This window comes from Oryctolagus cuniculus, chromosome 19 (assembly GCF_964237555.1).
Source record: "Oryctolagus cuniculus chromosome 19, mOryCun1.1, whole genome shotgun sequence".
Taxonomy (NCBI): domain Eukaryota; kingdom Metazoa; phylum Chordata; class Mammalia; order Lagomorpha; family Leporidae; genus Oryctolagus; species Oryctolagus cuniculus.
The window spans coordinates 45,970,235-45,985,256 of NC_091450.1; the positions used below are offsets into that span (position 1 = coordinate 45,970,235).

General features: G+C 49.1%; 1 protein-coding gene across 1 annotated transcript in view; it reads right to left on the reverse strand.

Moving 5' to 3' along the window:
• The window catches only part of GALNT17 (polypeptide N-acetylgalactosaminyltransferase 17), a 505,081-nt gene that overhangs the window by 26,014 nt on the left and 464,045 nt on the right, over positions 1-15,022 (reverse strand). The window contains exons 8-9 of the mRNA XM_008257969.3: positions 12,473-12,610; positions 2,483-2,578 (exon numbers count right to left, since the gene is read on the reverse strand). Coding sequence (XP_008256191.1) covers positions 2,483-2,578; positions 12,473-12,610 — 234 coding nt within the window. The remainder of the gene's footprint in view (positions 1-2,482; positions 2,579-12,472; positions 12,611-15,022) is intronic.

Genomic DNA, 15,022 nt, shown 5'->3' on the forward strand with positions numbered 1-15,022 from the left:
CTACACATGCAGTATACAAAACACACCTGGGGCACACCTTACCAGGCCTCTTACCATCTGCGTCTCCATCTCTCCTCTGCCTTATCCCTCAGCTCCCCATTCCGTCATCCACTCTGAGCCCCAAACGCTTGTCGTCTGTCATCTCCCAGCACCCAGGGCTGCACTCCTTGTGCTGTGGGGTCCTGTCTCTTCCCGACCCTTTAACTGACAGCAAGGATCTGCAGTATCATGCTATGTGCCTGTATATAGCTGTGAGGAGCGTTTACCACAAGATCAAGAAGGATGAGGGCCCTCTGCGACACTCACGGAAATGTCACTGCAAGATAAGTTAATTTGGTGCAAGGAAACCTAAAATCCACGCAATTTCTTTCCACGGTACATATTTCCACAAACTTTTGAAGACACCCGCCCCCCGCATGGATTTCAAGGTGTTTTTTCACCTAAGCAAGCTTACTTTTTAATTCCATTTTTCCATCAGTTTTTGGAAGTAGCATCCTATTTGTTGAGTGGCTGAATGAATGAATGAAGATATGCATTTGATTCTTTGTCCATACTGCTTTGCACACTAACCCCGGGACAGGAGCAGGTATGGGTTTCCCGTCATCCCCTGCTTCCCACAGGCACTGTTAGCCAACTGTATACAGAAGTAGAGCTCAATAAATGAAAATGAGTTAAATGGATTTGAATGGAATTGAAAATGGTTGGCTTGTGCTGCAGGGTTGGGTTCTGCTTTGCTCACAGCCACTTTTCTGTGCCTCAGTTTCCTCGTGCTGTCTGCCTCCCCTCCCCCAGAGTTCCTGCAAGGATCCAGTGACTCACGATTTGACCAGCAACCTGCTGACATGGCTCATCCACCTTCAGAGAGAGGCTGAGGGTCTGGTCTGTGAGAACTGTCCACACTGGCAGCAGAAGGAACACAATGGTTGTCTTTCCAAGAGCCGGGCTCACTGGAAAGCGAGACAGCCATGAAGTGGGAAAATTCCATGAGCCATGTGCACATGTGGGTCTGTGCGTGTGTGTGTGACTGGTGAACGTGACCCTGCATGTGAACACACATGCTGAGAGAGCAAGAGAGGTGGCATCCTGCTCAAGGCTTCCACGTATAAACTCAGACCCAGGGAGAGTCTGTTTTAATTTTTTATGACTGTCAGGGCTGGCATCCCATAAGGGTGCCGGTTCGAGTCCCGGCTACTCCACTTCTGATCCAGCTCCCTGCTGTTGCCCTGGAAAAGCAGTAGAAGATGGCCCAAGTCTTTGGGCCCCTGCACCTGTGTGGGAGACCCAGAAGAAGCTCCTGGCTCCTGGCTTCTGATTGGCCCAGTTCTGGTTGTTGCAGTCTTTTGGGTAGTGAACCAATGGATGGAAGACTTTTCTCTGTCTGTAGCTCTGCCTTTCACATAAATAAAAAATCTTTAAAAAAATTTTATGACTCTCAAGCCCGCTGATATTTTTGGATGCGTTTCCTCCCAATATTATAGAGTTTGTGCAAAGCTCTTTGGAGACACCTACAGATACACACACACACACACACACACACACGTGCATACACACCCCTAGTCAGCACAAAGTTGCCCAAGGAAATTCGTTCACCAGGGTTCCATTTGCACTTGCTGGTTAACCATCTGGCACTCTCTCAGGAGATCTTGTGAGTTTGCTGAAACGCTCCTGCTAAAGGTTTCCTCTTCTTCCAGTACTCACGATCCAGCTATGCCTACCGACAAACCAGTGCCGGTCTTCCAGGGTGGGCGTGTCACTCAGGTTCCCAGGCAGCACCTGTTCCGTGTTTCTTGGAGGCGGTACACAGGTATATGAGGTTGTAACGACAGCATATGCTCATATGGTTTTTTTTTGGACAGGCAGAGTGGACAGTGAGAGAGAGAGAGAGAGAGAGAGAGAGAGAGAGAAAGGTCTTCCTTTTGCTGTTGGTTCACCCTCCAATGGCCGCCACGGCCGGTGCGCTGTGGCCGGCGCACCGCGCTGATCCCATGGCAGGAGCCAGGTGCTTCTCCTGGTCTCCCATGGGGTACAGGGCCCAAGTACTTGGGCCATCCTCCACTGCACTCCCGGGCCACAGCAGAGAGCTGGCCTGGAAGAGGAGCAACCGGGACAGAATCCGGCGCCCCGACCGGGACTAGAACCTGGTGTGCCAGCGCCGCAAGGCGGAGGATTAGCCTAGTGAGCCGCGGCGCCGGCCTTCATATGGTTTTTATTTACAGATGAGCAAGTGACTCTGAGGCTTATTCACATCTTCCTTTCAGGATGAAACAGGCACACGGATCCTCTGAACACCTGAACAACCATTCACGAATCCTCTCCTTAGTTTCTTTAGAGCAACAAACAGCAAGCGCCCCTCACCTTCTCCATAAGACTCAGAACAGATAACGGCTACCAAAGGCGAGAGCGGCAGAAGCTTCCAGAAGTCCTACAAGGCCGCTGTGGGCCGGTGACTTTACTCCCTTCCTGGGCAGAGATGGGTTCCTACCTGTGGTCCCCAGCCATGGCACGGGTACAGTATTGCTGTGTGGTTCTCCAGCGGCCCCTGGTCCAAGCACACATCTTTCGCCTTGTTGTTGCGAAGCTGCAGGAAGAGACAAGACATCATGTCAGAGCTCATTTCCAGAAAATTCCCCTCTTCAACCAGCTGGCCTCCCACCACGCCTGGGTTCTGATTTCACGTTGGGAAAGCCACAAGACCTCCCCAAGTGAGGGCCAAGTCTCAAGTCCACAGGGTCATCACTGTAGGCAGAAACACAAAGTCCTTGAGCGGGTGGCATGGATGCAGCCACCTGTGTGTGCCCTGGGTGCACTGTCCCCAACCCTCACAGTCCCTCCTCTGCCATAATAGAGATTCTTAAGGGTGAGCTGGGAAGAGCAACACTGGTTACCCACATGGGAGGTTTCCAAGCATCTCAGGGAAGCCTGAGATGGGGCCTGTGATATATGAACAAATTCTACATGGCCTTGAGCACCAACACGGGCTTTAGTCATCCCTGGACTCACAGGCCAGCTTCTTGGTTGCGGCATGGAGGCATGAGCAAGCAAGCAAGCCCTCTGCCATTGCAAAGAGCGCTAGCAAGATTGAGCCACAGACTCAAAAAATATTTATCGAATGCCCATACTGTGCCAAGTGCTGTCCTAGGTGTTTGGAACACACCTGTGGGGGGGGGGTGGGGGGGGGGATAGACAAGTGTCCCTGTAATGGCTTGGAGAACACCTTGGGTGTCCCCCAAACGGCCATGTGTTGGAGGCTTGATCCCTGATGTGTTAATGGGTTAAGGATGGAAATTAATCCCATAAGGGTGTTGGAGGATGACTGGGTTTGATGAGGTTGTTAGGGTGGAAGCTTTATGACCAAATCCTGGTGGCCTTAGGAGAGACTACATAGAGAATGATTGTGCTCTCTGATTCTCTCTCTGCTTTCCAGTTTCCGTGTAATTCCTCCACCATCACCAGCCTCCACTCTCTCGGACCCCTGGCTACTGGGCTGTGAACCTTCACGACGGCAAGCTGAAACGAACCCTCTTCATCCTAAAGCTCCTCTCAGGAATCTGTGATAGTGATGGAAAGATGAGTAGTTCAGTCCCCAAGACAAAGTCCCTGAACCCGGCTGTTTCTCTTTGGAAGTGAGTGGGAACCTCCCTAATTCGGTTCCCCCTGGCTCACTGCGGCTCTGTCTCGGCTCTCCTCCCATCCACCACCCCACGAACTCCAGGAGTGAGAAAAAAGCCTGGTTGTTGGGGTTTCCCCCATATATATTTATAGTGCACCCCACAGATTATAATCTCCATAGGAATCAAATTACCCAGGGGTCAGTTGAAAAGACAGGTTCAAGCTGTGTGGTGGTTCGGGGGAGTGAGCATTTTTTTTACAGGAGTTTAAAATAATTTTACGTTTATAAGGATCACACATCTCACAAAAACACCTAGAAAAATATAAGCAAGATAACAGTGGTTCAACATCTTTTTTTTTTTTTTTTTTTTTTGACAGGCAGAGTGGACAGTGAGAGAGAGAGAGACAGAGAGAAAGGTCTTCCTTTGCCATTGGTTTACCCTCCAATGGCCGCTGCGGCTGGCGCACCGCGCTGATCCAAAGGCAGGAGCCAGGTGCTTCTCCTGGTCTCCCATGGGGTGCAGGACCCAAGGACTTGGGCCATCCTCCACTGCATTCCCGGGTCACAGCAGAGAGCTGGCCTGGAAGAGGGGCAACCGGGACTAGAACCCGGTGTGCCGGCGCTGCAAGGCGGAGGATTAGCTTAGTGAGCCGTGGCGCCGGCCTCAACATTTTTTCATACAAGCAATTTTTCCCCCCAGTTTTAGGACAATTTGATTTTGTTCAGTTTTGGCTGTAATGAGCAACTTGATGGACAAAACTTGGTTCACATTTCAGATTTTCTTGAGAATAAAATCCTAGAACTGGGGTTGCACCTTAATGTCCTTAAAACATGCCTGCCAGCTGCTGTCTGGGAGGTTGGAACTAATTCCTGACTAATTCACACACCCTGTCTCACCATTTAAAAATACTGTGTTTTGAGAAGGGAAGAAAGACCCCTTGTCATTATAAATTTACCATTAACAGTGCGTTGGAATGTTTAATGTTTAGCAATAATTCTCCTGTTTGAGAACTGTCTGTCTACCTCCCAATTGGGATCATAAGTGGTTTTGTTATAGATTTGCCAAAACTCTTTACATATTAAGGATAGATGAATGTGTTTATGGCATATTTCTTTCACATCTTTTTTTTTCAGGTTGCCTGGCTTTAAAATCCTGTTTCTACTGCTGTTGCAATGAATTCTATCACCCAGTAATTTAACAAAGAGTTACCAAGGGCTTGCTAAGTGCTTGGCATGGAGCTAAACTTCACACACACCTGCACAAAACAGTCCCTGAGCAAATACGAGGAGGATGCCCTTGACCTTCTGGGAGTTCAGAGAGTGAGTCCTAGCCTTGTTCTCCTACAAGGAACACCCAGAAGCAATGCTGGCCAAGTTGTATTCCCCACCTCCGTGGAACATGGCAGCCACATGGGCTTCTGCCTTATCGTATGATTCTGCACATGCATGTGTTACACATGTGTGTGAGGGATTTCCCATAAACCAAGGCTAAAGGACAGGAGCCGGTGCTGTGGCTCAGCAGGTTAAGGCATTGCCTGTAACACCTGCAATCCAAATAAGTGCAGGCTCAATATTTGGATGCTGGGCTGGAGCTGTGGTGTAGTGGACTAAACCTCAACCTGTAGTCCAGGCATCCCATATGGGCACTGGTTCAAGTCCCAGCTGCTCTACTTCTGATACATCTCTCTGCTAATGGCCTGGGAAAGCAGCAGAAGATGGCCCAAGTGCTTGAGCCCTTGCACACAAGTGGAAGACCTGGAGGAAGCTCCTGGCTTTGGATTTGCCTAACTCTGGTCATTGTCGCCATTTGGGGAGTGAACCAGTGGATGGAAGATCTCGCTCTCTCTGTCTTTCTCTCCCTCTGTCTGTAATTCTACCTGTCAAATAAATAAATAAAAACTTTAAAAAATCTGCATGCTCCACTTTCTGATCCAGCTCTCTTCTAATGTACCCCAAACACCCACAAGGGAGACTTGGATGGAGTTCTGGGCTCCTGGCTTCCGCCTGACCCAGCCACAGCCATTTGGGGAGTGAACCAATGGATGGAAGATTCTCTCTCTCTCTCTCTCTCTCTCTTTCTCTGTCTCTCTCTCTCTCTGTCTCTCTCTCTCTCTTCCTTTCAAATATATAAATACATCCTTAAATTTTTTTTTTCTAAAAAAAAGCAAAAGGTCAAAAGAAGGTGAGCAGAAGTGAGCAGGGGTCAGGGTCAGTGTGGGCCACGAGGATAGCCCGCGCTGACCAGGGGATTCCAAGCACAAGAACAGGAGGCCCATTGCCTGAGCGGGGGGAAGGGAGTGCCTCCCACACATGTCAGAGCTGGGGTGTCTCTCTTCAGAAACTGTTCTAAGATCTTCTAGCTGTCTCTCGCAAGTTCACGTGTTGGAAATATAATCTCCACGTTCCCATGTCGATGGTATTTAGAGGTGAGGCTTTTGGGAGGTGACAAAGATTGGATGAGGTCATGAGGTGGGCCCCACGACACTCTTGTAAGAAGAGGGAGAGAGAGACCTGAGCCTACAAGTCGCTCTGTCTCACCGTGGGCTGTCCGGATGCCCTCACCAGGTGCCAAGCTCGTGGCAGTACTAGGTTCCTGGACTCTCAGACTCCCATGCCGTGGCCTGGGTAAGCCTCTCACTTTAGAAAAGACCTGATCTCTTGGGGCCGGCGATGTGGCATAGCAGGTAGAGCCGCCACCTGCAGTGCCGGCATCCTATATGGGCGCTGGTTCGAGACCCGGCTGCTCCACTTCCCATACAGCTCTGTGCTATGGCCTGGGAAAGCAGTGGAAGATGGCTCAAGTACTTGGGCCCCTGCACCCAGGTGGGAGTCCTGGAAGAAGCTCCTGGCTCCTGGCTTTGGATTGGCACAGCTCAGCTCCGGCCGTTGCGGCCCTCTGGAGAGTGAACCAGCGGATGGAGGACCTCTCTCTCTTTCTCTGTCTCTCCTTCTCTCTCTGTGTAACCCTGACTTGCAAATAAATAAATGACTTGGCCTCAGCTATTTTGTTATAGCAGCAGAAAATGGACTACGGCACATCAAAGAGAGATGATTAACCATTTAACAACCAGGGAAAGGGACTTGTTCAGTGGGCCTGGGCTCCATGGGCCCCAGCACTGTTGTAGGGTGAGTCCACTGGCTGACCCCTCTCCTATTCCCCTGTACTGGGGCCCTGGCATGGCACAAAGAATGAGCAGGAGTGTGCATTTAAAAATACAACTGCCTGCATCATGGTTTACATTGTGTTGTTGTCTGATTTGATTAAAACGTTATTCATAAAGAATATGAAACGTAAAAAAGATATTCATAATGGTTGGATCTCAAATCCCAGATAACATTAGCAAAACTGAAATGTTGACAAGGAGAACAGGAGAAACTGTGTTAAAATTCTTTTTTTTTATTTTTTATTTTTTTTGACAAGCAGAGTGGACAGTGAGAGAGAGACAGAGAGAAAGGTCTTCCTTTGCCGTTGGTTCACCCTCCAATCGCTGCCGTGGCTGGCGCGCTGTGGCCGGCGCACCGTGCTGATCCGAAGGCAGGAGCCAGGTGCTTCTCCTGGTCTCCCATGCAGGTGCAGGGCCCAAGCACTTGGGCCATCCTCCACTGCCCTCCTGGGCCACAGCAGAGAGCTGGCCTGGAAGAGGGGCAACCGGGACAGAACCTGGTGCCCCGACTGGGACTAGAACCCGGTGTGCTGGCACCGCAGGCTGAGGATTAGCCTCCCACACCCTTGGGAGGCAGCAGCGAAGGCTGAAATTCTTGAGTCCCAGACACCCATGTGGGAGACCCGGATGGAGCTCCTGGCTCCTGGCTTTGGGCTGGCCCAGCCCTGGCTGTTGCAGTCATTTGGGGAGCGAATGTCTTGTCTGTCTGTCTCTCTTTGTGTGTGTGTATGTCTCTCAGCCTTTCAAATAAAAAAATGAAAATAAATAAATAGAAATTTAAACTCTACTTCTCTGTAGGGAGACCTGGACAAGCAGGAGAAGGCACGACACAGCAATGGCCCTAAAATGGCAACATGGGATACATCTGGGAATCGGGATTCGGAATACACTTTGTTTCCATCTTTATTATTTCCTACTGGGTGGACATATTGGATTTTTGATTTTTAAAACATAGGAATAAGCCGGTGCCGCGGCTCACTAGGCTAATCCTCCACCTTGCGGCACCGGCACACCGGGTTCTAGTCCCGGTCAGGGCGCCTGATTCTGTCCCGGTTGCCCCTCTTCCAGGCCAGCTCTCTGCTGTGGCCCGGGAGTGCAGTGGAGGATGGCCCAAGTGCTTGGGCCCTGCACCCCATGGGAGACCAGGAGAAGCACCTGGCTCCTGCCATCGGATCAGCGTGATGCGCCGGTCACAGCGCGCCGGCAGCGGCGGCCATTGGAGGGTGAACCAACGGCAAAGGAAGACCTTTCTCTCTGTCTCTCTCACTGTCCACTCTGCCTGTCAAAAAAAAAAAAAAAGCATATAGTAAAACATAGGAATAGTTGAACAAACCAACATGTGGTCTCTGTGTTATGTCCACAGACAGCACTGCATAGCTCCAGGAACATCTTTTATAGCACGGATGATGTGAACAGCAGTCCCTGGAGTTGTGCAGTGTACAGACTGTGCAGCTGTCCATGGCAGTCCTGGCCGCCTGCTGGCATTTTCCTGTGTGTCTTCTTTCTCTTTTAATACCTGTTGTTTCTTCTTTTTGTGACATTACTGTATATCAGTGGAAATTGGTAAAACAACTCAGAGGACCCATACACAAAAGAGCCTGCAGTGCCCTTACCAAAGATAACTACCTTCAAGATTCTTCAGTTGCTTCCAATCTAAAAGAGTAGCTAATCCAGTTTTATAGCCCCTAAAGCATTGTAGTCTCAATATTTTTCTCACGTCACTCAAGTTGTGTACACACCATTTGTAATGGCTTCAAAATATTCTAAACCAGGAATCTCTTGGATTTAACTAAACTTCACAAGAACGTTTATTGCAAAAAAATAAAATAAAATAAAATCACTGAGAGACGAACAATTTTACCCTTGAATCTTTGTCCCTATTTCAGATTATTTGCTTGGGGTGTGAGTGGAGGAGAAAGTATGGCTGTCATTAAGCTTTTTAATACACATGGCTCAAATGGCTTTTTAAAAAGCTGGTTTCTATTTGCTGGAGGATATGTGATTTTTCATATTTTCAAGACCTTGCCTATAAAGGACCAATGCACATTCCGAAAATGAATCTTGATTTGTTCGTTAGGAGGGAAAAAAAGGGCTGCCTCAAGGTCTTTACAATTTTACTTTGATTTCTCTTATTTGGAAAAAAGTTAAAATTTCTGTATGTTTTTGGACCATCTGTGTTCTCTCTTGTGTATGTAAATGACCCTCTTTGCACTTTTTTTTGTTTGAGAGGGGTTATTTTGCTATTTAAGTCGATTTTAAATTAGAATTGGTTTGTGGGGCTCACTACATCATAATGGCATTGTCCATTCATCTACAAGACTCACAGCACACACACACTGTTCCCAGACCGGCATTTCATTTCTCTATTTACATGATGTCTACATGCTTTTACTCTTTCTGAGCTCAAATCCATCATGGCTTGCTTCCATGACTTTCTTTTTTTCTTTTTTTAAAAAAAAAAAAGATTTATTTATTTATTTATTTATTTGGAAGGCAGAGTTACAGAGACGCAGAGGCAGAGAGAGAGAGAAGTCTTCCATCTGCTGGTTCACTCCCCAGATGGCCACAATGGCTGGAGCTGCACCAATCCGAAGCCGGGAGCCAGGAGCTTCTTCCAGGTCTCCCACGTGGGTGCAGGGGCCCAAGGACTTGGGCCATCCTCTATTGCTTTCCCAGGCCATAGCACAGAGCTGGATCGGAAGTGGAGCAGCCGGGACTTGAACTGGCACCCATATGGGATGCCAGCACTGCAGGCGGTGGCTTTGCCTGCTATGCCACAGCGCCAGCCCTACGCTTTTATCTTAAAGAAGAAAAGTCTAGGCAGGTAAGTCTCACTAAAAACTCCTCTGCTTCCAGTAAAGCTTCCTGCCAATGTGCACCCTGGGAGGCAAGAGGTGATGGCTCAAATACTTGAGTCCCTGCTACCCACATGGGAGACCCAGATGGAGTTTTGGGCTTTTGGCTTTGACCTGGCCCAACCCTAGCTGTTGAGCGCATTGGAGGAGTGAACCAGCAGATAGAATCTCTCTCTCTCTCTCTCTCTCTCTCTCTGACTTTCCAAAAGCATAATACCGATGACTGCTGGTGCCATTCACTGTTCTGCAATATTTACACAGCAGGGCCCACTTTGTCCTAGCAGCAGCCCTATGGAGTAGGTACTTCAGTTTCTTTGGTTTTATAGACAAGGGAACAGAAGCTGAGCACAACCACACAGCTGGCAGCAGGATCCAAGACCAGCAGGTTAGCTCCAGAGCCTTGCCAGGTAGCCACTACAGAGCCTGTCCCTGCAAGACACAAGAGAAACATTCCATGTTCCAGCTCAGGAGGGCCATCATGACACGCCCTGGTGCTACACAGTCTGTATGTGGTTGACTGCTTTTCTAGAAAGGCCAGCAAAGAACAGAAAATCCACTGTGGTTGCAAAGTGTAAACAGTCCAAGTTCAAGAGAGTCTTCTTATAGCTTTAGCCTGGCAGCTACAGGGACAGGCAAGTGGACCTGGAAAAAACTAGCAGGTGTCTCTGTTGGGTTGAGAACAGGGTGGGGCTCCCAACTCCCTGCTCCCTGGCCTGATGAGGTATCGCTCGTTCCAAATCAGAAACCCCAAGGCAAAGGTAGATGTACAAGTGTTTATGCAAGAACACTCTCAGCAGGGCTACTTAGGATATTTAAAAAAATAGAAATCAGGGGCCGGCGCCATGGCTCACTAGGCTAATCCTCCACCTTGCGGCGCCGGCACACTGGGTTCTAGTCCCGGTTGGGGCGCTGGATTCTGTCCCAGTTGCCCCTCTTCCAGGCCAGCTCTCTGCTGTGGCCCGGGAGTGCAGTGGAGGATGGCCCAGGTGCTTGGGCCCTGCACCCCATGGGAGACCAGGAGAAGCACCTGGCTCCTGCCATCGGATCAGCACGGTGCGCCAGCCGCAGCACACCGGCCGTGGCGGTCATTGGAGGGTGAACCAACGGCAAGGGAGGACCTTTCTCTCTGTCTTTCTCTCTCACTGTCCACTCTGCCTGTCAAAAAATAAAATAAAATAAAATAAAAAAATAGAAATCAGGGCAGGAGTCCAGTCTAGCCATCAAAATGCCAACCGAGACACCCACATTCTCTATGGGAGTATTTGGGTTCAAGACCCAGTTCTTGCTCCTGGCTCCAGCTTCCTGCTCCTGTGCACTCTGGGAGGCAGTGGTGGTGGGTCAGGTGGCTGGGCTCCTGTCACCCACGTGGGAGACCAGGTTGAGCTCCCAGATCCCAGCTCTCAGACTTAGTTCAGCTTGACTGCACCTGCTGCAGGCATTTGGAGAATGAACCAGCAAATAAGAAATAAGAGCATGTTCTCTCTCTCTCTCTCTCTCTCTCTCTCTCCCCAATACATAAATAAAAACTTAAAAACAATGGAAGCATCTACCTCTCAAATACATTAAAAATAACAGAAGCAACACAATTGTCGTTCTTTAACAAAGTACAGAAAACACAGAAGTGGAATTATTGGCAGCCATGAATAAGGGTGCCAAAAATGTTGATGACATGGAAAATACTCCCTGTATCTTAATGAGTAAAGTTTCCAATTAGTAGGCATCGTGGACAGCATGTCTTAGTAAATGTCTGTGTGTGTGTGTGTGTGCAAATACAGAGTGAAGAAGAGCATATGTCAAAATCTATATACATGCGCCCAGTGCTGCGACACAGTGGATTAAAGCCCTGGCCTGAAGCGCCAGCATCCCATATGGGTGCTGGTTCGAGTCCTGGCTGCTCCACTTCTGATCCAGTTCTCTGCTGTGGCCTGGGAAAGCAGTATAAGATGGCCCAAGTCCTTGGGCGCCTGCACCCACGTGGGAGACCTGGAAGAAGCTCCTGGCTCCTGGCTTCAGATCGGTACAGCTCCAGCCATTGCGGCCAACTGGGGAGTGAACCATTGGATGGAAAAACTCTCTCTCTCTCTCTGCCTCTCCTCTCTCTGTGTAACTCTGACTTTCAAATAAATAATTAAATCTTTAAAATACAAAATAAAATAAATCTACATCCTACCTACCTCTGGCATCACAATGCCCACCTCCAACCCCAGTGTCATGACCTGGACGCTCTATGACCTTAGGTCAGTCAAGCATTTTCTAAGGCTCAGATTTTTCTCATCAACAAAATGGAAATGACTGTTATTATTATTATTATTTCCAACATTTTCGAAAATGCATATTTTATGATTTTTTTTTGGAACAAGAAGCAAAATCCACTTGTTTGGCTGATCAGAAAAGTGACGGACCTCATCCTGGAAAATCCGAGAGCCTGTCTGGCCTTGGACAATAGCCGGCCTCAGCCCATTGGTAAGCAGTGGAAGCTCCAGTCCCTGCCTCTGTTTATGCCCAACTTCCTGCTCGATGGCTACACAGACAAGTCCCAGGGGAACGGCAGAGTCAAATGTCCCAAACACAGCTCATCACCCAGGATTTCTCAGACAGAAAAGCCTGCCACCATCTTTTGTCCTTGTCTGGGTCCAGATATTTAAGACATTAGCCCCCAAGCCGCAGGGGCTTTGCTGCCAGACCCTGGACCGCCCCCCACTTCCTCCCCACCAGCAAACACTAGCTGAATGAATGAATGATTGAATGAGTGTATGAAACAGTGGTTCCACCTCCCTCCAGCAAATCCACCCCCAGCACCCGGAGCAGCAACCCGAATCGTGAGCGCGCACGGTCTCCGTTACCTCCCCGTATGCAACGGTGTTATTGTATCTTCTCATTTCTGGGTACACGTGGTCCAGGTACCACTGGAAGTTCTTACACTTTAAACTCTTCCTTAACGCTCTTCTTTCGGAGACGTCGCCAATGTCAATCCCCGGATTCTGCAGGAAGAGAGATGCCCGGGGGTGTCAGTGACAGGGAGCTCTGTCCAGGGCAAGTCCCCCTCCGCGACACCTTCCAGGGGATCTTTTTATTCTTTTTCTCCCAAAGATTTATTTAGCTTTGGAAAGTCAAGAGTTACCAAGAGAGAGAGAGAAAGACACAGAGAGAGCGAGAGCGAGAGCGAGAGCGAGAGAGCATCCATTGGCTGGTTCATTCCCCAGATGGCTGCAACAGCCAGGACTGGGGCAGACTGAAGCCAGGAGCCGGAAGCTTCTCGCAGGTCTCCCACATGGGTGCAGGGGCCCAAGCACTTGGGCCATCTTCTACCACTGCTTTCCCAGGTGCGTTAGCAGGGAGCTGGCTGGGAAGTGCTACAGCCGGGACTCAAAGTGGCACGCATGTCGGATGCTGGCATTACAGCCGGTGACTTTACCTGCTGCCCCACAATGCCACACACACCCTCCCCCCCATCAAGAGACAATCTTGAGCCCTGTGAGCTTCCTTCCTGGGAAGGCTGGATTAAAGGGGTCGTCCAGACCTGGCTAGGGAGAACTTCTCCCTGCAGTAGCCCATCCTCCCCATCGGTGCCAATGGGTTCCCGGGGTGGGGAGAGGGAGGCTGAAGAACTACATTCCCAGCTGCTTCTCACCCACATGTCCCCAGTAACGATCCGAGCCAATTACTAGAGAATTATGCGAATAAGACACGAGAGTAAGTGCCCGGACCCGGTCTCCTGTCTTCCTGTTCTCTCTACGTGTAATTGTGCCCTGTGTTGGCTCTTTGTGAAGTTCATTATATGCAGAAGGGAACATAATTTTCCATTGCAAAGCTTGTAATGATGTTCTAATGAATAATTCACTCTGCTCTTACAGAAATGAACCTGCGCTGGGCTGCTGAGAGCTGACAGGGAGAAATAAAGTATCTGGAGTGTGACTCCTCACTCTCCATCACAGGATGGCCAGGACCCAGTGCACACAGGAAGCTCACACAGCTCCGAGGCACAGCCAGGTGGGCATTCTGCAGGCCGGGGAAGAGAGTCTGAATCACCTCATTAACATCTCTCCAACAGCCAAGCAGCAATCTACAGGGAAGTACAATTCAAAGGGAAATCTGAGCAACAACTTTTTGTTTGAAATAGACCTCACATGGTTGATGAAAATGGCCAGAAGCATGGTAGAGTCCCATTGGCATTCAATCAGAGGCAGTAACACAGTGGATACCTCTTTTTTTTTTTTTAATTTATTTGACAGGTAGAGTTATAGACAGTGAGAGAGAGAGAGAGAGAGAGAGAGAGAGAAAGGTCTTCCTTCCGTTGGTTCACTCCCCAAATGGCTGCTACGGCCAGTGCTGCGCCAATCCAAAATCAGGAGCCAGGTGCTTCCTCCTGGTCTCCCATGCAGGTGCAGGGTCCCAAGCACCTGGGTCATCCTCCACTGCCCTCCCAGGCCACAGCAGTGAGCTGGACTGGAAGAGGAGCAGCCGGGACTAGAACCAGCACCCACATGGGATGCCGGCGCCACAGGTGGAGGACTAACCAAGTGAGCCATGGTGCCAGCCCCAGTGGATACCTTTTATGTATGGATTTCACGTCCCACCCTCTCAGTTACCTGAGGTCAACCATGGCTCCAGGACACCACGTGGAAAATTCCAGAAAGAAACACTTTGTCAATTTCAAATAACTTGTTGCACTATGTTGTGATAATTGTTCTATTTTATTAGTAGTTATTATTGGTTTTTTAAAAATATTTATTTATTTTATTTGAAAGGCAGAGTTACAGAGAGGCAGAGACAGAGAGAGAAAGAAAGAGAGAGTGAGAGAGAGAAGTCCTCCAACCAGTGGTTCACTCCCCAAATGGCCACAATAGCCAGAGCTGAGCCAATTGGAAGCCAGGAGCCAGGAGCTTCTTCTGGGCCTCCCATGCAGGTGCAGGGGCCCAAGAGCTTGGGCCATCTTCTATTGCTTTCCCAGACCATAGCAGAGAGCTGGACTGGAAGAGGAGCAGCCGGGACTCAAACTGGCGGCCATATGGAATGTTTACACTGCAGGCAGTGACTTTACCTGCTATGCCACAGGGCTGGCCCCAGGAGTTATTACTGTTAACCTATTCTATTACCTAATTTGTAAGTTAAACTTTGTCACAGGCACATAAGTAGGTAAAGGGAAAGCCATAATATATAGGTTGACTATGTCTTATTTGAAGTGCAATGTTGTCAATGCACCTGGCAAGGTTGCTAGGAGAATTAAATGAGACAGTGCGATAAGGAACCTATCAAGTACCTGAAACATGAGAGAGGACCCCAAAAAGCTGGAGGAAAACATAAAAAGATGAGCAATCTATGCATGGATTTCAATTTTTCTGCACCAGAAATGAATATTCAGATGACCACAACGAAGCCAGGATGAACAAAAT